This window comes from Dermacentor variabilis, chromosome 8 (assembly GCF_050947875.1).
Source record: "Dermacentor variabilis isolate Ectoservices chromosome 8, ASM5094787v1, whole genome shotgun sequence".
Classification (NCBI taxonomy): Eukaryota; Metazoa; Arthropoda; class Arachnida; order Ixodida; family Ixodidae; genus Dermacentor; species Dermacentor variabilis.
In genome coordinates, this window is record NC_134575.1 from 153,720,544 (window position 1) to 153,743,045 (window position 22,502).

Here is a 22,502-nt window from a genome sequence, read left to right on the forward strand (position 1 = left end):
AATAAATACCTGCTGTCAAGGATCAAAATGGCAAGAAGAAAGAGGCCCGTCATCTGCATCGCACAAGGAAACCACAATACAGAACAACATCTAAGTGCCTCTCACAAGATACGCCAGTTCCTTTGTCGAAAGGGAAACTGAGCCTTCACTGATGCAATCATCACCACGCTTTCTCATCTCAAGCGCTTCCAATACCTCCCTTGTCAGCTGATCATCACCTCTGTCCAAAACACAGGTTCTATCCAAATCTGGAATGCACTTGCGAGCCTTACAATGCGCACTTGTGTGACCGGAGAGCTGGTTTTCCATCTTATAGCGACACTCATGCAATCTATCATTCAGACATCTGCCCGTTTGGCCTACATATGATGAACCACACGACAACGGAAACGAAAAAACTACTTTCTTCACACATCCGACATGCTTCTGGCCATGTTTTTCGGCGCACACCTGTTTATTTTCCCGATGACCTGCGTTCACCTTGGCACACATCAAACCAAGACGGTTCGGAGCGGAAAATAAAACCCGAACACGAGCTCGCTTGCCTACTTTTTTTTTCAGATTGTCAGATACGCCGTGAACATATGGAATGATAGCACACCTGTTTCTGAAGAGCCTGCTCGACCCTGGTTAGGCTCCTTCAACTACCTGAGCATTTTTTCTGCAACAGATGTGATCACATGGTGAGGATAACTTGCCCCTTTGAGGCGGCTGACCTCACAATAAAACTGCGTTGCAGCCGATGTACGCATGATCAAAAATAACGTACAGCGTGAAGGACAAGGACAGCGATAGACGACATACACAGCGCTGACTCGTCGTCTATCGCTGTCCTTGTCCTTCGCGCTGTACGTTATTTTTGATCATGAATTACCAACTATAGCCCAAGCAACCACCCTAGATGTACACATGACTTGTTAAGAGCGTTGGTTAGACATGATTGAATGATGACTCTTTTTATTACTTGTGAGTGAGCTGAATGGTAGGAGAGGATGAGTTTGATAGCCCTTGGTTTGAACTGCCTCCATACAAGACACGATGAGAAAGTAACCTGCAAATCTATATATCTTAAACTGTTATCGGCCGGAAGCTCGCGAGTAAGGGTTAGAGGGTGCAAGGCTGTTTGAAAGTCTGACAATACTAATGATGACTGCGTCTCCAGTTCCGCACTGTCACAATCTAACAACACTAAAAAGTCATCCACAAATCTAAAGATTTGCATCACATTTGTCTTTGCTAAGCACTGCTTTAACTAGCTGTCTGTTGGAGCTAAAAAGATGTAGCTTAAGACAGGGGCTATAGACGAACTTATACACACCCTCTTTCTGTAGAAAGATGTCGTCATTCCATTTTATATACGTGGATTTCAAATTCCGTACGCCCCATGCTTAGCTAAGGGTGCAAGTGCGCCGTACAACCGGAGAAGGTTCCTATGGAGTGTATCGTGACGATGAACGGCACGAACTAAGGAAATAATGAATGCATGCTTATTGCGGTCCGTACATTTATAGGGCCGTGGGGAGAGAAGGTAGGAGTTAACAACGGAGACGGAAATGGAGCACGTGGCACTGAACCGGCGGTTGACAACAGGCAAGTACTGATACCTGATATGATACATCCCCGCCTTTTAATGTTTGTTATCGGCCATCGGTAATTTATTGAAAGGCTAACCGCATGGGTGGCCTTGTGGGTCGCGTGGACCACCTTGGCAGTGAAGGCTGTGCCATCACCAGTGGCTGCAGGGTCCTGTGGCGATGATGGGACATGCTGGGTTTCAGTTGGTTCTCAGCGGAGTTGCTGTCATCCGATGAGCATGAAGCTAATCGCTCCCTGGTCGCGAGCAAGTGCTGCTGCTTGCGCTGCAGAACGCTGTAATCGGCTTGAACTAGATAGGACCGCGGTCCAGCCGGTGCGATCACCTGACCTTTTCTTGCCCATGAGGACCTTCTTATGCGCACGACATCACATTCTTCAAGGGGTAGCAGGTTCCGGCAGTAGCGTTGTGACTGCTAGTGCTTGCTGACCTGGGTGATCGGGTGCGGGCGGAAGTCTGGCGAGGGGGTGCGAAGGCTCCTTCCTTGAAGTAGCTCTCCAGGCGACCAGCCGTCTTCCAAAGGACTTGTTCTGTAATTTAATACGCCAAACCAAAAATCCTCATTTCCTTCGCTTGTCTTTTTATGAATGATTTGGTCACCTGTACGCCCTTTTCCGATTTCCATTGGAGCACGGAAATTATGGGCTAGATGTCAAGTGCTTAAAGTCATGCAGTTTCGAAAAGCGTTCAAACTCGCGGGAAGAAAATGGCGGTCCCATAATGATGCAAACTACTGATGGTGTGCCATATCTTGAAAACATTGCGCCAAGTCTTTCGATGGCAGTACACGCACTGAGATCGGGCAACTTCTCGACGTCTGGAAAGTTTGACATCGCGTCATAAGCGCACAAATAATACTTTCCTCCGTACTGAAATATATCGACACCAAGTCGCTGCCAGTCTTGAGTCGGTGTTGAACGAAGCATTAGTGGTTCTGCGGGTTGACTGTAAGCATGCTTTCTGCTGAATTCACATTTCTGGTTCCATGCTTCTATGTCAGCATTTATACCAGGCCAGTAAACAAGTTGCCTAGCTCTTGCTTCGCTCTTAGCCATACCAAGATGTTCTGCATGAATGCGCTTTCATGTCTTAGCACGCATGCTCGTGGAAATTGTCACTTTAGTGCCTTTCATGAGTATGCCGTTTACCACTGACAGCTCCGATGCAACAGACTTAGAAGACCTTCTATGGGCTTGCCAGTCGAAATGCGTTCTTTAGCAACCTGCAGATAAGGATCCGCCGAAGTCTCGCGCAGAAGGTGCGTCATTGTTTCACTCACGGTTGCCGACAGTATCTTGATGGCGTGCACTTCAACGTCATCCGTGTCCACCGTGGCGTTGCTCTCAAGGATCGGCGACCATGACAGCATATCGGCGAGGTCCATCTGTTTGCCTGGAACGTATGATAGTGCGTAGTTCTACTTTAGTAGTCGCAAAAAGAAACGCTGAACTCTGGGCCGCATATCCCCAATTGCTTTTTTCGCGATATCCATTAGCGGCCGGTGGTCACATTCCAAGAGAACCGGATGGCTGTACACAAAGTGATGAAATTTCTCGCATCCGTAGGCAATGGCTTCTTTCTCGATTTGCGAATATCGCTGTTCGGTTTCCGTCAAGATTCGTGACGCATATGCCACCGGCCTGAAGGCGGCACCCTGACGCTGAAGCAGGGCTGATCCTACGCCAGCTTTTGAGGCGTCTGACGTCACTTTTGTTTCTTTGGTTGGATAAAATATTGCCATGAACGGTGCTTCGGTCAATGCTTTGCAAATTTCCTGCCAGTCCCTCTCGTGATTAGGTGTCCACTCAAACAGCACGTCCTGCTTGATAAGGGACCGCAACGCAGTTGTTCGCTGATCTATTGCTCGCAGGTATTTGCTGAAGTAGTTCATAACGCCAAGCATTCTTTGCACTGCTTGTTTATTTTTCAGTTATGGCATTTCAACAAGGCTCTTCACTAGAGCGGGGTTTAGTCCTATGACTCTGCTGTTAATATTGTCGCCTAAGAATGCGATTTCTTCAACGCATAACTGACATTTTGCCGCTTTGAACGTTAAGCCTGCCCCTTCAGCCGCGGAAGGAACACTTCGCAGCCTTTCCTCATGCTCTGCCCTAGTTGTGCCCCAAATGAGTACATCATCGACGTAACGCGCACACCTGGAAGGCCATCCAATATCTGATTCAGGGCTTTCTGGAACACTTCGCTGGCCGACGCAATTCTGAAATGGAGCCGCAGAAAACGATAATGTCCAAAGGGCGTTGCAAACGTGCATATTTTAGACGACTCCTCATCTAACGGAATTCTATGGAACCCAGCTTTCGCGTCCAGACGGGAAAAAAATGTTGCACCTGTCAGCTCCACCTCAATGTCCTCTCGACGAGGCATCCGATAATGTTCGCGCTTCAGGCTGTCATTAATTCGCCTAGAGTCAAGACATACTCTCAACTGGTCGTCTTTTTTGGGCACGGTATCTAATGGGCTTACCCAGTTGATCAGGTTGCTCATTTTCCGTACGATGCCTTCTTGTTCCATTCTGTCCAATTCGGCACGCAGCGGCTGCTGAAGTGACATGGGCACTCTTCGCGCCGACCAGACGACAGGTACGGCGTGCTTGCGGAGTATTATTCTGTGTTTTCGCTGAAGACATCCAGTTCCGTTGAACAGTCGAGAAAACTGCTGGGCTATACGTCTCCCGCTGTTGTAGTGACTGCCTCTACCGCTTGTTGGATCCGGCCCAATCGCTCGCTTGTCTCGAGTCCCAGGATCGCTTGGTGGTTCTTTTTACCACGAAAAAGTCAGCGGCTACATCAAAGTCTCCCACTATTACTTTTGTTGCAACCATGCCGCAACGTTTGATGAGCCCACCGTTATACGAGCGGAGTGTCGCACCAGACGGCATCAATGCAGCAATGCGCAGCTTGCGCTACACTGACAGGGGTATGATGTTTGCTTGTGAGCCGGTGTCGACTTTGAACAAAACTTCTCGGCCGCGAATGTTCGCCTTCACCCGCCAATCGCAATTGTTGTTCATGGTTCCAACAGCGACGTTTAGCACTTCGAAGTTGTCTTCATGCTGAATCTCGTTTACGCCTGTTGATCTGCAACAAGATGCGAAGTGGTTGAGCTCCTGGCATGTGTGGCATGTTTTCCCATACGCTGGGCAACGGCGTGGGGCGTGTATTCGGCCGCAGCGAGTACATCTGTTATCCCGTTGAGGATGCTTCGGTACATTCGGCGTTTGCCTGCTCGAACTAATCGCATCCACTTCAGTCTCGTCCTTTCGCGTGTTCCAAACTTCGCCCTGACGGGCTGCAGTCTCTGCCATCTCGCATATCATGACATCTTTTTCCAACGTCAGCTTTGTGTCCCTTAACATCTTCTCCCGAAGCTTGGGGGAGTTCGTGCCGAAAACGACTTTGTCGTGCACCATGTCGTCTACCATGTTGCCGAAGTTGGAGTACCTGGCTTGTTTCTTCAGGTCCCGTAATGACTGCTTGAAGGATTCGCGTTCAGCTTGAAGGCGAGTGCGAAAGATGTAGCTTTCATGCACGTCGTTTTGCTGGTCGACGCAGCATGACTCAAACTTGGCGACCACCGTGTCATAGTCCTCTTTGCTTCTTCCCCCGGAAAAAGTAAAATTATTGAAGACTTCCAAAGCGTCTTCACCCGCCAAGCAGAGAAACTGTGCTGTTTTCACTGCGCTGGATCTTTGCTTTTCGGTGCACGAAGTTGCTTGCCAAAAAATTTCTAACTTTTGTTTGAAGATGCTCCAGCTCTTACCACCGTCTCCGTTGATGCGCAGTTGATCCGGTGGTCTGATGCTGTCCATTCTTGCGTTGTAGTTCCAATCGCCCTGCTGCTCGCGGTTGAGAGTGCCTATCCCACTTCGGACACCATGTATCGTGGCGATGAACGGCACGAACTCGGGATACAATGAATGCATGTTTATGGCGGTCCGTACAGCTATAGGGCCATGGGGAGAGGAGGTAGGAGTTAACAAGGAAGAGGGAAATGGAGCACGTTGCACTGAACCGGCTGTTGATAACAGGCAAGTATTGATACCTGGTTTCATACAGGGGACTACTTGCAATGGTCAAGCAAGTTTCCTGGTGAGCCACAACGGAAGAACACCAAAGGTGCACTTCGGAAGGCGTGGATATGCTCGCACGTTGTAAGACATCTGTTCGAAAGATTCCTGTAGCTAAAACAGTTAGTTATTTGAAAGGACAATCCCTGTCTCTTTTAACCTCCGATGAGCAAGGTGGCTTTGTCGTAATGCCGAAGGGATTGTTTGAATCAAAAGCTTCAGAAGCTCTCTCAGGGGTTTTTAAGAAGTGCGAAAAAGTCTCTCTTACAAAAGTAAAAAGCAACGCCTGAAAGCTGTGTAAGAGCCTGAATTTAACGAAACTGATGACCGCAATAGAATTGGAGAAAAAGTTTAGCCTTGATGTATTCTTCACGGTAAAAGCTCATAAATGTAAGGGCCTCTTCAGGGTCATAGTCTCAGAAAATTGATCATGGCAAAAACAGGCCTCCTTGTTTCTGCAGCCAAATTTGAGTACAGTACCCATTGACGACCCGCTTTGGGGTGAATAATTTTGAAAGCGTTGTAAAATATCTCACAAATAATGAAAACAAAATGCTATCCGCCTTCTCTGTCGACATAAAAGACTTGTATTACTTGATGCCACAAAATGAACTGATGGAATGCGTCACTGATTGTATCGATAAATTTGGAACAGTTGCTTTCCATAACGCCTCTGCATAACAGTAGGTTCCTTTTTGAAACTGCTGTCCGTGTACCTGAATTCCACACACTTATTATGGAATTACGACGTCTTTCTACAGACAGAGGGTGTGTGTATTGGTTCGTGTATAACGCCTGTTTTAAGCGACATCTTTGTAGCTTCAACAGACAATTAGTTAAAGCAGTGCTTATCGGGGACAAATGTGATGCAGATCTTTAAATTTGTGGATGATTTTTTTGTGTTGTTATATTGTGGCAGTTCAGAATTGAAGACCCACTCATCATTAGTATTGTCAGACTTTCAAACAGCCTTGCACCCTCTAACCCTGACTCACGAGCTTCCGGCCGATAACTGTTTAAGATTTTTAGATTTGGAGATTAGTTTCTCATCGGTGTCTTGCGTGCTGGCAGTTCAAGCCAAGGGCTAGCAAACGCATCCTCTCCTACCATTCAGCTCACTCAAAAGTAATAAATAGAGGCATCATTCAATCATGTCTAACTAACGTTCCTCTCCATTATCCTCTCCATGTGATCACATCTGTTGCAGAAAAAAGGCTCAAGCAGCTCAAGGAACATAACGTTGTAAACCAGGGCCGAGCAAGCCCTTCTGAAACCAGGTATGCTATCATTCCATATGTTCACAGCATATCTCACAATCTGAAAAAAAGTAGGCAAGCGAGCTGGTGTTCGCGTTTTATTTTCCGCTCCGAAACGTCTTGGTTTGATGTGTGCCAAGGTGAACGCATGTCACCGGGAAAATAAACAGGTGCGCGCAGAAAAACATGGGCAGAAGCATGTCGGATGTGTAAAGAAAGTAGTTTATTCGGTTCCTTTGTCGTGTGGTTCATCATATGTAGGCTAAACGGGCAGATGTCTAAATGATAGATTGCATGAACATCGGTATAAGATGGAAAACCAGCTCTCCGGTCACACAAGTGCGCATTGTAAGGCTCACAAGTGCATTTCAGATTTTGATAGAACCTGTGTTTTGAACAGAGCTGATTATCAACTGACAAGGGAGACATTGGAAGCGCTTGAGATCAAAAAGCGTAATGATGATTGCATCAGTGAAGGCTCAGTTTCCCTTTCGACAAAGGAACTGGCGTATCTTGGGAGTGGCACTTAGAAGTTGTTGTGTATTGTGGTTTCCTTGTGCGATGCAGATGACGGCCTTGTTTCTCCTTGCCGTTTTGATCCTTGACAGCAGGTATTTATTCCTGAGTCAAGAAATAAAACGCTCAGTTGTTCGTGCGCCTACGTGGTTGTCTCGTGTCTCCTTCCTTCGTCCATTGTTTTATTTGGCGCCTTCGTTGTAATCATGCATAACCAACTCACCCACCAGCACGTGCGCATAAATCGTTCTCACACGTTAACTCGACCTCGAATGTTTGTGTCAGCACTCTTTGAAGTATTCCCGGTCATAAGGGGAATCGAGCCCACGTTGCAAGGGTTCCTTAAAGACAACAACCCGTCACACTAGCAGCCTGCTCCATAAATTCACAGAGTGTATGTAACTTTTCAAAGAACAGTTTTCACGCCAGAACTTCAGGTAGTTGCGCCACTGTGTGTGCAGCTCTTCGATGAACCTCTCACCCGCCGAGTCGCCGAGTGTGTGCCACTGAGTGTGTGGCCAGCGAGGTCATGCACCGGCGTGCCACGCTTCTCGGGGGCCCCGCGTGCTCTTCTCAGCACCAGATGGCGTAGCGTGTTCGTAAAGAATAGGGTGCCTCGATGCGTGCACCCCTCTCCGCCGCTCCGTGAAGAGTGGCGACATCCTTTGAAAGGGCCAGTGCCGCCTCGGCGAGGGCGCGCGCCATATTTGTGCCCAGTCCCCGTCCCGCCTGCGTCAATTGCAGGTGCGGCGGCCTGTTTCCAGTTGGTTGCAATTTTTCTTGGCCGCAAGACGAGGAAGACATGCCGGGGTGTTGCGTGCCTGCGTGTACAAATCACCCCCGAAATGGCTGGAGAATGTTTTCATTTCCGAGAGATCCGAAAAGAAGGCTCCTGTGCACTGTAAAAGTGAAACGGGACAAGTGGCAGCCGGCCAACACTTCACGCCTGTGCAGTGTAAGTACTATATTCCTTGTTTCGTTTGCGTGCTGCTTGCCCTATAGATAAGTGTACTGCTTTAATATAATACCCAACGTGCGCGCTAAAAACGGCGTTGTAGTTTTTGAAGGCATTCCTTTCTATTTGCATGATACTCGGTACAATCGATTATGCCAGCATATACCGCGGCACTATGCATTGTGTTTAAAATGCTTAGCAAACGTACACTTGAGGACGCGGAGTTGTGGTCATGAGTCGCATATTTAGTGTAAAGAGACGAAGTTTCAAGGCATAAGGGACCTTGATCTGAACAGAACGCAATACATGCGTGTGTTGCAGTGGTGCCCGGACCTTTATGCTCTAGGCCTCTGCCGCTCGTAATCTGTTTGCCTAACGCTGCAAATGTCTACATTACTGATTGCTGAGCGGCGGAGGGGGGCGCGCGCATCGAGGCACCCTAGTAAAGAAGCGAGGTGGGATCCCCGCATGACGCGCTTCTCAGGATTCGCACGCAGCTGTGCTATCCCTAGCGGTGCGCCATGTATTTCGGATGCCACGCGTAGGCTTCGCGGTGGCGGCGCTAGATGGCACCAATCGAGTGTTCCTAATAAAGCCCCTTAAACATTCGTAAAATAGTGGCACGCTTTGATGAATGCCGCCTCCTCGCGAGCTCTGGCCGAGGCCGACGCCGTGTCGCTATTGGCCTAATAGCATCACGTGGACCCTTGCGCCTTGTTTCAGCGCCATTTTTGCTCGAGAAGCGTCTACGGAGTGGCGAGGAGCGTATGTTGGTGCCGTTGCTACGCTCGAGCAGTGTAGGTGGCGCCACGGTCGAGGAAGGAGCGTGAAAGATGGGATAAACGAAGAGGAGTGAAGGCGGCGGAGGAGGAGAGTGTCACTACGAAGTTTCAAGGCTAAATCCCATGAGCGCGATTTTATGCGCGACAGCGACGAGCGACGAATTGGGCCGTCGCTTGAAGAAATCGTTCGGTTTTGTCGCGCGTTCGCTCGGTTTTGCAAATATAGAATTCATCGCTCGTCGCCCTGAAGTGCTATGAGCGACTAGACGATAGCGCAAAGCTTGAACTGGATGTACATAACTCAAGCATTTCCGATTGTCTCACGAAACGAGCAAGTGATTAAAGTATTGTCACGTGGTAGTGACGGTGAAGAAAGCAGCCCAACTGGGAAAGACGAAATTAGGGTTTTATTGGGCGAACTTGTGCCCTCAAAAACAGGCTACACTCAAAGAATGGCGACAGCGGCGAGCACAGTCGGCGATCGTCGAAAATCTGATCTGCGGGTCAAGCGCGTCGGTTTTTATACACCCATCGTCGAATGTTTCAGAGTAATCGCTGGGACCCTCGTGTCTTCCACTAAGTTCTACATTACTCGCGTCGCGCGCGCATGCGATCAGATTGCACAAGGTTCGGTCACAGACAGCGAATGGAAGCATCCATAACATTCCAGAAACTTCCGATATACGCAGGCGCGTGCTGCGCTGTGCGATAACATTTGTTTGGCGGTTAAACGTATCGCCCGATAAAAAGAAGCAAGTACACGTGGCAATAAATACCCCCTCTTAAAAACCATCGACCCGATGCTGCAAACGAAAGTGATAAAGAAAAACACCCGTAGCAAAGAGAACAACAAAATAAAGAAGTTCGTAAAACGAACGTAAAACGGTTTAAGCGTCCGTAAAACGGTTTCCGTAAAACGCGTAAAACAGCGTCCGTAAAACGGTTTAAGACGCACAACATGGACCACTTCAGATCGTACTCTGCGCCGCTGTGAATGCGAAAAGCCGTCTAGCACGACATCGTAGTCATGTGCGCCAATACGTCGAATGACCTTGTAGGGTCCGAAATAGCGTCGCCATAGTTTTTCAGTCAGTCCTCATCGGCGTAACGGGGTCCAAACACAAACTCGGTCGCAGGGCTGGTACTCGACGAAGCGTCGTCGGAGGTTGTAGTGTCGGCTGTCAGTACGCTGCTGGTTCTTGATCCTTAGGCGGGCGAGCTGTCGGGCTTCTTCGGCTCGCTGGAGATAGGTAGCGACTTCAAGATTCTCTTCGTCAGTTACGTGCGGCAGCATGGCGTCGAGCGTCGTCGTCGGGTTCCTGCCGTAAACCAGCTTAAACGGCGTGATCTGTGTTGTTTCTTGCACCGGCGTGTTGTAAGCGAAGCTTGCATACGATAGGACCGCGTCCCACGTCTTGTGCGCGACGTTGACGTACATTGCTAGCATGTCAGCGAGGGTCTTGTTCAGGCGCTCCGTGAGACCATTCGTTTGTGGATTGTAGGCAGTTGTCTTCCTGTGGCTTGTCTGGCTGTATTGCACAACGGCTCGGGTGAGCTCTGCTGTAAAGGCCGTTCCTCTGTCGGTGATGAGGACTTCTGGGGCACCATGTCGCAGCAGAATGTTCTCGACGCGAAATTTGCCACTTCGGCAGCGCTGCCTTTTGGTAGAGCTTTAGTTTCAGCGATGTTGCGGATGTTGCTTCAGCGAATTCCCGGATGTTGACGTCGGAAACGGCCCCAACAAATCTATCCCAATCTGCTTGAATGGCCGGCGAGGAGATTCGATCGGCTGTAGTAATCCTCCTGGCCGAGTCGGTGGTGTCTTGCGTCGCTGATAGTCTCGGCATGTCTTGACGTAACGGGCGACGTCGGCAGTAAGAAGCGGCGAGTATTGCCTTTCCTGGATCCTCGACAGCATCCGGGAGAATCCGAGGAGCCCAGCCGTTGGATCGTCGTCTAGGGCGCGCAGTACTTCTGGACGCAGCGCTGACGGTACAACAAGAAAGTAGCTGGCGCGGACTGGTGAGAAGTTCTTCACGAGCAGGTTGTTTTGCAGAGAGAACGAAGACAACTCGCGTTTAAATGCCCTAGGGACAACGTCGGTGTTCCCTTCCAAATACTCTACGAGGCCTTTTAGCTCCGGGTCTGTTCGTTGCTATTTAGTGAAGTCTTCCAGGATTATTATTCCAAGGAAGGCGTCATCGTCCTCTTCGTCTTGCGGCGGGTGATCGATGCGGGCGCGTGATAGGCAGTCAGGGTCAGTGTTTTCTTCCGGACTTGTATATTACCGTGCCGTCATATTCTTCCAGTCTGAGGTTCCACCGCGCCAGCCGTCCTGAAGGGTCCTTTAAGTTGGCTAGCCAACACAACGCCTGATGGTCGTTGACGACTTTCAATGGCCTGCCATAGAGGTAAGGGCGGAATATTGCTGTAGCTCAAATGATGGTGAGGCATTCCTTTTCAGTCGTACAATAATTGCCTTCCGATTTTGACAGCGACCGGCTATCATAAGATATCACCTGTTCAAATCCGTCTTTCCTCTGGACTTGGACGGCACCGAGGCGTATAGGCTACTGGCGTCAGTGTTGATCTCGGTATCGGCGTCCTCGTCGAAGTGTGCAAGTACCGGCGGCGACTGCATGCGTCGTTTGAGTCCTTGAAAGGCGTCGACCTGCGGCGTTTCCCACTTGAACTCGACGTCACATTTGGTTAGATGTGCAAGCGGCTCCGCGATGCGTGAAAAGTCCTTGACAAAGCGCCTATAGTAGGCACACATGCCAAGGAATCTGCGCACTGCATTGTTGTCGATTGGCTGCGGGAACTTTGCGATGGCAGCTGTCTTCTGTGGATCGGGGCGCACTCCGGATTTGCTGATGATGTGGCCTAGAAACAGAAGCTCATCGTAAGCGAAGCGGCACTTTCCCGGCTTCAGACTGAGGCCTGATCACTTAATGGCCTCTAACACTGTCGCAAGCTGCATAAGGTGATCGTCGAAATTTCCGGCGAAGACAACGACGATATCGAAGTAAACATGACAGATCTGCCACTTCAATCCTCCTAACACCGTGTCTATGACGCGCTGAAACGTTGCAGACGCAAAGTCCGAATGGCATAACCTTGAACTCGTAGAGGCCATCTGGCGTGATGAAGGCGAACTTTTCGCGATCTCTCTCGTCGACTTCTATTTGCCCGTAGCCAGACTTGAGGTCCATCGACGAGAAGTATTTAGCGTTGCAGAGCCGATCCAATGTGTCGTCTATCTGTGGAAGGGGGTATACGTTCTTCTTCGTGATCTTGTTCAGTCGACGATAATGGACGCAGAAACGTAGGGTTCCGTCCTTTTTCTTCACCAGGACTACAGGAGATGCCCACGGACTTTTCGACGGCTGGATAATGTCGTCGCGCAGCATTTCGTCGACTTGTTGCCTAATAGCTTCACGTTATCGCGTCGAAACTCGGTAAGGGCTCTGGCGGAGTGGTCGAGCGCACTCTTCGGTTATTATGCGATGCTTTGCAACTGGTGTTTGTCAAATCCTCGATGACGTCGAAAAGCAGTCTTTGTATCGTCGGAGAAGACTTCTGATCTGTTGCTGCTTACTTATAGGAAGACGGATTTACGTCGAAGTCTGGTTCGGGTACTTTGCTCATTGGGGTAGGTGCGGCAGGACCCGAGAGGACAAAGGCATTGCTGGTTTCGACAATTTCCTCGATGTACGCGATTGCCGTGCCCTTGTTGATATGCTTGAACTCTATGCTGAAGTTGGTTAGCATAACTTCCACTTTCCCTCCGTGGAGTCGAGCGATCCCTCTTGCGACGGAAATTTCATGGTCGAGCAGTTGATGTTTATCGCCCTCGATGACGCCTTCTACGACAGCGGGTGTTTCGGTGCCGACGGAAATAATGCTGGAGCACGGTGGGATGCCCATTTGATCTTCGAGCAAACTCAAAACGTGGTGACTACGAGAGCTCTCCGGCGGTATCGCTTGATCTTCCGACAGCGTTATCGATTTGGCTTCAGGTCTATGATTGCGCAGTGTTGGTTCAGGAAGTCCATGCCGAGAATGACTTCTCGTGAACACTGTTGGAGGATAGCGAAGGTAGCAGGGTAAGTCCGGTCATGAACGGTAATTCTTGCCGTGCAGTTTCCAGTCGGCGTAATGAGGTGTCCTCCAGCGGTTCGAATTTGAGGGCCTTCCCATGCAGTTTTAACTTTCTCCAACTGGGCATCGATGTGTCCACTCATTACAGAGTAATCGGCCCCTGTGTCCAATAAGGCGGCAACTGCGTGGCCGTCGAGAAGCACGTCGAGGTCGGTGGTTCTTTGTATTGCGTTACAGTTAGGTCTTGGCGTCGGATCACGGCTGCGTCACGTTGACCTGTGGCTGGTATCTGGCATCGTCAGGTCGTCTTTCGTCGGCGCATTCTTGACTTCGTTGGGGCGGCCGCGTGTCGTTATTATGTCGTCGGGATGGTCTCTTCGTCGTCTTCGTCGGCGGCGGAGGATCTTCATCAGTTCGACGAACAGCGACCGCACCTCCATCGGTTGCTGCTTTTAGTTTTCCGGATGTGGGCTCGGAGAGCGGCCCCGGGCAGGGCCGGTGTTTGGTCGGCGCTGCAGCGACAGGTAGCGGCCTGGCGACGGCCAACGGGACAGTCGTCGAGGGCTGCACTGAGTGGCGGCGAGGTAGTCGGCTTTATCGCGAGGTCGTTCGCCAATCTGTGGTCGCGGCGCGTTAACGGCGAACCTTCGGAGTCCTATCTCCCGGTATGGGTATCCGCGGTAGATGCGCCCGGCTTCTCCGCAGTGATAGCAAAGCGGACGGTGGTCAGGGGCGCGCCAAACGTCAGTCTTCCTTGGAATGCCACGTGGGGTAACGGGTTGGCGTGCTGACGGCGGGGGTGGTGGTGGTCGACGGAACTGTGTCGTCACTCGGCCCTGCCATGCGCGTGGAGGGGGAACGTGACGGCGGGCTACAGCGGCGTATGTCATCGCTTTGGGCTGAGGCTGCGGTGATTCAGGGGCTACTCCGAGTTGTTGTTGGAGCTCCCCACGTAGGGCGTCGGCAATCGAAGCCACTTGAGGGTGTGATGACGGGAACAGCTTTATGGCTCCTCGCGCACGACCACTCGGATAATCTCGCGCAGGTCGTCGGTGGCCAGTGATTGAATTCCTGCCTAGTTTGTAGTGCTCGTGCGGTGGTTGAGTTGCCGGTTCCACATTTCCAGTGTCTTCTCGATGCTAGTGGCCTCACGAAGAAACTAGTCGACAGTCTTCGATGAGCTTCGTACCATTGCGCCGAAAAGTTCTTCCTTCACACCACGCATAAGTAGACGGACTTTCTTCTCCTCGAGCATATCCGGGTTGGCGTGGCGAAACAGACGGCTCATTTCTTCCATAAAAATTTCTCGTTAGGTAGCTGCACTCGGACGTCCACCATAGCTTCGGCCCTTTCCTTGCGCACGACGCTTGTAAAGGTGCGCAGGAAGCCGCTACGGAACAGGCCCCATGTTGTCAAAGTCGACTTCCTGTTCTCAAACCACTTTCTGGCGGCGTCTTCTGAGACGGAGTATACATGCCGCAGCTTGTCGTCGGAGTCCGAGCTGTTGAAAGTTGCGATTCGTTCGTAGGTCTCCAGCCAGGATTCCGGGTCTTCAGTCACTGCTCCATGGAAGGTTGGTGGGTCCCGAGGTTGTTGTAGGATAACGGGGGACGCTGGGCAGCCATTGGAGTTGTCTTGACCACGATCTTCTTTGTCGTCTCAGGTAGAAGTCCGTGCTCTGGAGGCAGTCCTTGCAGTCTGCGGCTAAGACGCTGGTCTTGGGCGATGTTGGTTTTGTCCTTGCGCTTCGGGCTCGGATAGAAGCTTTGCGGGCGCGTTCGGTACACAAACGCTCTACCACCTCTACTATACGTCACGTGGTAGTGACGGTGAAGAAAGCAGCCCAACTTGGAAAGACGAAACTAGCGTTTTATTGGGCGAACTTGTGCCCTCAAAAATAGGCTACACTCAAAGAATGACGATAGCGGCGAACACAGTCGGCTATCGTCGAAGATCTGATCTGCGGGTCAAGCACGTCGGCTTTTACACACCCGTCGTCGAATGTTCCAGAGTAATGGCTGGGACCCTCGTGTCTTCCACTAAGTTCTACATTATTCACGTCGCACGCACATGCGAACAGATTTCACAAGGTTCGGTCGCAAACAGCGGATGGGAGCATCGATAACATTCCAGAAACTTCCGATACGTGTAGGCGCGTTCTGCGCTTTGCGATAAGATTTCTTAGGTGGTTTAACGTGTATCCCGATAACGAGAAACAAGTACACATGGCAGTATAAACCTCATGCAAGTGACAAGCGAGTCGATGGAGATTGCTGTCGCGTTTGCGCGTCGCCTACAAGTCGTACCCCATGCGAGCGATGACTTCGAGCGAATTCTCTCCAGCGTTGCCGTATGAGGGCAGCAATGTAGGCGCCGAAGCTAGCGTGACGCGTGCTTCATTAACTTAAGTTTACATGTTTGACTGTTTGGCTGTAAAAAGCAGCATAAAATATTTCTGAAAGTCTTACAGTAGGTTCTTATCCTTGCAAGCAACAAGAGAAGAGAACGGGACAGGGCGCCTTCCGTCTCTTGTGTGTGTCTGTTTATTTGGCGTCTTCATATTTTATAATGAACAGCTACCAACTAGCCCAACAAGAAGTGTTTTTAAAGAAGTCGGCGTCAAGGTGGGACGGGCGGGATTACAGAAAGCAGTAATAGCAAAAAAATGAGTAGTGGCTATTCCGTACATTCATTCAGTGTCGCACAGGTTCAAAAAAGTTGCATGCAGATATGATGTTAATGTTGCTTTCACTGCTCCCAATAAGCTAGGTAAGATACGCGCTGCCGTACAGAGGAAAAATGAGCAGGTAAAAGGCAAAAAAAGAACAAATATTTGTCCAGTCAAGCACAATAAGAACGACAGTGTTACTGACTGTCGTATGGGTGTGGTTTATAAAATTCCCCTTAGCTGTGGCCAGTTCTACGTAGGGCAAACGGGATCTTGTATCAATCAGAGGCTAATGGAACATAAAATGTCGTTAACTGGCGGATCGCTTTCTAACATTTCCCTACATTGCCAAGTTTGTAACTGCACGCCAGCGTTAGATGAATGCGCGATACTGTACAGGCATCGGAATGAAGATACGCGTCTTATGGTCGAAGCATGGCATATCTATAATGCTAGAAGTGCATGCGTGAGTCAGCCTTCGATTACTTTACATAAAGAAGAGATTAAGTGCCTTAACAGTTATATCTCACTTAGGCCGGCACATGTACCCGACTGCCACGTGGTGATACCCTTCCTGAGCTTGCGCTGATGAGTTCTGGGTCTTCTTTTCTCGCCTCAGTGCTCCCTTCCGTTGATAGTCGGTGTTGGTGTTGTCCACTTCTCTACTCTTGCGTCCTGTCTGCACGCCTCACCTCTTTTTTGCATAATGAACTTAGTTTAGGCTGAATTATTAGATAATACGCGTATGTTGATATTACAGCACCTGAGTAAGTTTTCTACATCTCCATTCATTTTAGCAACGAGAGATGAGATCTCTATATGAAAGATAAGTACAGTGGTAGCATCAGCGTACAGGATTCATTTTGAGCAAGAGATAAAGTTAGGTAAATCATTATTATAAACAAAAAACACAAGTGGCTCCTGGATAGGGCCTTGAGGCACACCAATGTCAGTGATTCGCTGTCGAGAACAGACATTAGAAATTGAAACAACTTCAACTCTGTTACATAAGAAGCATTTTAGTAGCAAAAGGGTACGATCCCAAATGTCAGTTACGTTGAGGTTATCAAAGATAATATTATAATGTATGCAATCAAATCCCTGCATTAGATCAATAATAACTAAGCTTGCAAAAAATCCTTCGTCGATTAATTTTTTTTATAGTTTGGTGTTGGTCAGTAGGATGGATAAATACCAGGTCTCTGGAATATCGAAGATAAAAAATAAACTGGCATGAAAAGAGGTTAAATGATTTCGAAAACTACTTTGGTAGCGCTATTTCAAATTGTTGTTTCTTAAAGCTTTCTAGAAGAACGTTACGATGCATAGTTCTGCAGTCATGAGCTGTCACTTTCTTTTAATACTGGGATGATTTGGTCACGCTTTAGTTCAGAAGACCAAGCCTGAATATTAAATTAACATTAAATGAGACTACATCTGAAATCACAAGAATATGATAATATTGTTACTAGCCACCTCCTTGGACAAACGAAGAAGACGACAATGGCGGGGATGTTGCGCGTGTTCAGTCATCTTGAAAGAGAACTGCGCGGTTTTCACGGGGACAAGCGCGCTGTTCTGTTTCAAATATGTCTTACCAACTCGCCCAAACGTCTGTTTTAACCAGTCATCTTGGCCATCCCTGTAAATAGACTCTGCTCATAAATGTGCTTTGCTTAGTCTATTTGACGCCCCGTCACACATTCGTACTGTCGCCACATGACGGCGCTTTGAAGCGGTCGGCGCTGCGGTGCGACATCCACGGCAGACCAGCAGGAATCTGCATCTGTGCGGCAGATCACTATTGTTTTAGCCCAACCTCGCGATCCTGGAATGTTCAATGGGACGGATGACAGCCAGCTTGAGGAGTGGCCGACACAATATGAACGTGTGCGCGATCACAATCACTGGGACCTGACGGTCATGCTGGCCAGTGGTCTCTTATCTGAGTGGAACGGCGAACTTGTCGTATGGCAATTATGAGGCTGAAGTTAGGAGTGGGGATACATTTAACGCAAAGCTCCATGATCTGTTTCGTAACGCTTCCAGTCGCAAAATCGCTACGAAGAAACAGTTGTCAGCTCGAGCCCAAATGTCCACGGAGTCGTACTTGCCGTACATACAGGATGTACTGGAGCTGTGCCATGAAGCTGACAATGACGTGCCCGAGTCTCACAAGGTTGGCCACGTCCTGAAAGGGGTAGCGGACGACGCATTCAATCTGCTCATGTGCAGAAATTGGGCTTCCGTCGATGCCTTGATCGAGGAATGCGAGCGCTTCAAACAGGCCAAGAGCCATCGTATTGAACGACCATTCGCTAGGGTTCCCAACACCTGATGTATCCCGCGTTGTAAGAGTGATGATGGACGAGCTTCCGCAGTCCTTGAAATGGGAACTTCCCCCATCACCATTGGCGGTCACCTAACTGCTGCTTTATGTGCTGTTCTTGAGCGATGTCCTTACGACTTTGTACTCGGTATGGAGTTTCTAATAACTTATTTCGCCCTAATTGACTGTAACTGGCCTCCTGCAACTCGAACTACCTTACGTAGAACGATGCTATATGCACACCTTTAGCCCGTCTCTGCTCCCTCGGCTATGTGGTTCGTACACTACATTGGTTCGTACAATTAAGCTGGTTCCTTATTTTGTGCGAAATCCAGTCTATTGCGCTTCGATATCACGCGTTGTTTACCTTGGGGTGCAGTGATGGGCTTCCGAGGGGAGATGAACACCCTAAAGCTATGTTTCGGCCGTGAACCCTGCGGAACATGTCTGCATCGATATGGGAGCCGGATTCTGCTGAGACAGGAGACGGCAATACCGCTGAGTCGTTAACATTGCTGCTTCAATCGTTATGTAATATTCGTGTCGCTAACTTAGAGGCGGAGACAATGAACTAGATGCTGCATTGCATATGGGCAGTCAAGACCTTTCGTTGGCGCTTCAGAAATAAAGCTTTAGTTGCGAGGCCATCGTTATACGCAAAATCACGAAAGAGAGAGGGATATCGGAACGCGTGTCACGTATTTCGGCTCTATGTAGCCGTAGCCATGGGTGGCTGAGTAGCCATATCAAGATATTTTTTTTCGAGTCCACCGCCTTCTTTCATCCACAAAACCGAATAACCCTTTGGTAAATGGTAGTGAATGTACTGGATTTAATGTATTAAACAGTTGCACAAATTCGCCCATATTTCGTACGTTGTTTCCAAATGTTCTTGCTGTTCAGTTTGGTTTACCTCGGGGAATTTATTTTTGCCGTAGTATAATGGTGCATCCTGTTCGGCCAAAAGAAGAATGCATCATTTCTAACAGCTTGCTGTCTTTCATGCATTTGCTTGTGGCATCAGCAGTCTTATCTCTTCTAGTACATAAATGAGCACACAAATGTTCTCATTTGTGGCCCTAATAATTTATTTATTTATTTATTTATTTGTTTGTTTGTTTTAAATACTTACAAGGCCCGTAGGTGCTACAGAAAGGAGTGGTACATGTACACAGAAAAAGAATGCAGATCAATGAATAAAATATTTGTTAGATGGCATAGAAAACAGCAGTCTTGAACCTCGATGAGTCTATACTAGTAGCGACCGATGTGGGGAGGTGGTTCCAGTCATTCCAGGTGCGAGGTAAAAAAGAATAATAGTACGCGTTCGTGCGACAAAATGGCACGGAATCTTTATGGAGGTGATCGCTGCGGGATGAAAAGTAGGAAGGAGGAGTAAGAAGTTTTTTCTTTAATACCGGGTTGTGGTAAATCTTGTGGAAAAGGCAGAGGCGACTGTACGCACGACGTACTGAAAGTTCGGCTATGTTAAGGGTTTGCTTCACGAGCGTTACGCTAGCATGACGAGAGTAATTAGATAGAACAAAGCGGGACGTGCAGTTCTGAATGGCTTCGAGGGAGAGGGTTAGTGATACTTGAGGGGGATCCCAGATGGCCGAGGCATATTGTAATTTGGATCGAACAAGTGTTTTGTAGAGCGTCAGTTTTAAAGATGCAGGAACGGCGTAAAAGTTTCTGCGTAGATAGCCTAGCGTGCGATTAGCGTTAGAAGTTATAAATTCAACATGCTTGTGCCATGATTGATCGTGAGTGATGTAAAGGCCGAGATACTTGTAAAAAATAACTTGACAGAGAGGAGCGCTATTCTGAAAATACATGGGTGTGTCAGTATTGTTAGAGCGGCGTGATATGTGCATATATTTACATTTATTTACGTTTAGTTTCATGTTCCACGCATTACACCATTCAGATAAATTGTTAAGGTCTTCTTGTAGTTTAGTGGAATCGGCGGGTTCACTAATCTTATGATATATTACGCAGTCATCAGCAAATAGGTTAATTGAAGACAATGTTACGCAGTCAGGGAAACCGTTAATATAGATTTGAAAAAGCAGAGGCCCGAGGACGGATCCCTGCGGGACCCCTGATGTAACTGACGAAAAAGCAGAGGAAGCGTTATTGGCAGTTACGTACTGAGTTCGATTGGAAAGGAAGTCCTTAATCCAGGCTAATGCTAAAGGATCAATGTTAAGCTTGTCGAGTTTAAGGTTTAGTAGATCGTATGTTACGGTATCAAAGGCCTTAGCATAGTCCAAGAAAATACAGTCAACGTCAAAGTTATTGTCAGACGCAGCAAAAAGATCATTAGTAAAGCAAGCTAGCTGGGTTTCGCACGAGTACATTTTTCTGAAGCCATGCTGACAGGAATGAAAGAATGAATTGGTTTCGAAAAATTCAACAAGGTGAGAGTAAATGATGTGTTCCAAAAGTTTCCATGAGATGCTTGTCAATGAAATGGGACGGTAATTTTCGGGAGCATGCGCATTGCCTGACTTTGAGACTGGAACCACCTTTCCTGTCTTCCAGTCGCGCGGCAGCGAAGAATACTACAACGACTGAGCAAAAATTTTAGAAAGACTAACATATGAAAACACCTCAGTGCATTTCAATATTTTTGAATTAATACTATCAGGCCCACTGGCAGACGAAATCTGCAGATTATTGATTAGCCGGCTAATACCGACCCAGTCAATTATTATGGGATCCATCAGAGGGAAGTTTGAACTTTGTGCACTCAGTAAATTTACGATAATATTGGCATTGAGGAAAGAGACAAACGCCTCATTCAAAACGCTGCAACATTGATTAGGTGGAACACTGGTGCAATCAGGGTAAGTTAAATGTATAGTGTTTGTTTTGGTGTCATTAACAACACTCCAAAACTTGCGCGGACTCGTTTGAAGAAACGAGGGCAGTGTAACATTCAAGAAGGAAGTTTTAGCGTTACTAGACATTTGGATGTACTCAGTTTCCACTTAACGGTACGTTGACCAATGAGCGGGGAGATTTGTTTGCTTGGCCCGGCGGAATAACCGTTTCTTTTTGTTGCGCAGGCGTTTAAGAGAGTCGTTGAACCATGAAGATCAAGTGTTTGAGGGTATCTCTCGTTCAGGTATATAACTGTCAATTAAAGATAGTAGTTTATTTTTGAAAAGTTACCAGTTATCCTCAACTGAGCGTTCGTCAAAACCGGAGATGTAAACAGCTGTGAATGATTCCATTTCTGCCGCGATAGAAGCCGTATCGGCGTGCTTGTAATCGCGAACAACCTTAAAGCTCTTTTTAGTAGAAACATGGGCGCGCAAAGTGAAATGAATAATCAAGTGGTCACTTAAACCAGGAATATAACTACGTTTGGAAACCAGATCAGGTGTAGTAGTAAAAATGAGATCAAGGATATTAGCGGAAACTGCAGCAGTGCGAGTAGGTTCATTAACAAGTTGTGCGAGGTTGAAATCGGAACAAACACCAAGAAACTGTGCGCATTCCGAATATTTTTTTGTGATAGTGGCGGTACCACTGTGCCATGAGATGTTTGGAAGGTTGAAATCTCCCAACAGAAAAAAAGGCAACGTGGGGTATCGCGTAACTATATTATTTAAGACATCATGAAGTTCATCACAGAAAGAACGGGGTGCAGTTGGGGGTATGTAACGCAAAAAATTGCAATCCCTATTGTCAATGGTAATACGCACGCACACCACTTCTAAAGCTGACACGACTGGGACACTTGAAGAAGGAAACTCTTCATTAACAGCGATCAAGACACCCCCACCGATACGAACATCGCGGTCATATCGATAAATAGCGTATTTCTTTTCACAGTCAAAGATTTCACTGCTTTGAACTTTTGCAGAAAGCCACGTTTCGGATAGAATAACAATATCAGCGGAACATGAATCAATATGAGCCGAGAGTGCCGCTCGCTTGTTGAGCACACTACGTACATTGATAAATAGAAGAGACACATCATTTGCGTGGCGGGAAGATAGCTACGCAGAGAAATTGCCAGTATTGCTTAAAGGTAGGTTGCCATTGCCATGCGACTCACGAGGGGAGTCAACTTCACAAACGTTATTAGTGGATGCGCAGTAGATGTATCGCTTTTTGTTGATAAGTTTGTTAAAGCGCAGTGAAAAAGGTTGGCCGCTAGATTTCCCGTATTCAATGAAGTCGCTAACACGCATTATTAA

At 48.1% G+C, this 22,502-nt stretch overlaps 1 protein-coding gene across 6 annotated transcripts in view; it reads right to left on the minus strand.

The window, feature by feature from the left end:
* Nucleotides 1–22,502, minus strand: part of LOC142590678 (phenoloxidase-activating factor 2-like) — a 281,393-nt gene that overhangs the window by 116,491 nt on the left and 142,400 nt on the right. For 2 of the 6 annotated variants that reach the window (XM_075703091.1, XM_075703087.1), the window contains exon 1: nucleotides 2,874–2,929. The exons of the other annotated variants lie outside the window; for them this stretch is intronic. In XM_075703091.1, coding sequence (XP_075559206.1) covers nucleotides 2,874–2,914 — 41 coding nt within the window. In that variant the 5' untranslated portion in view covers nucleotides 2,915–2,929. Of the gene's footprint in view, nucleotides 1–2,873; nucleotides 2,930–22,502 lie in introns of those variants that run through there. 6 annotated transcript variants of the gene reach the window in all.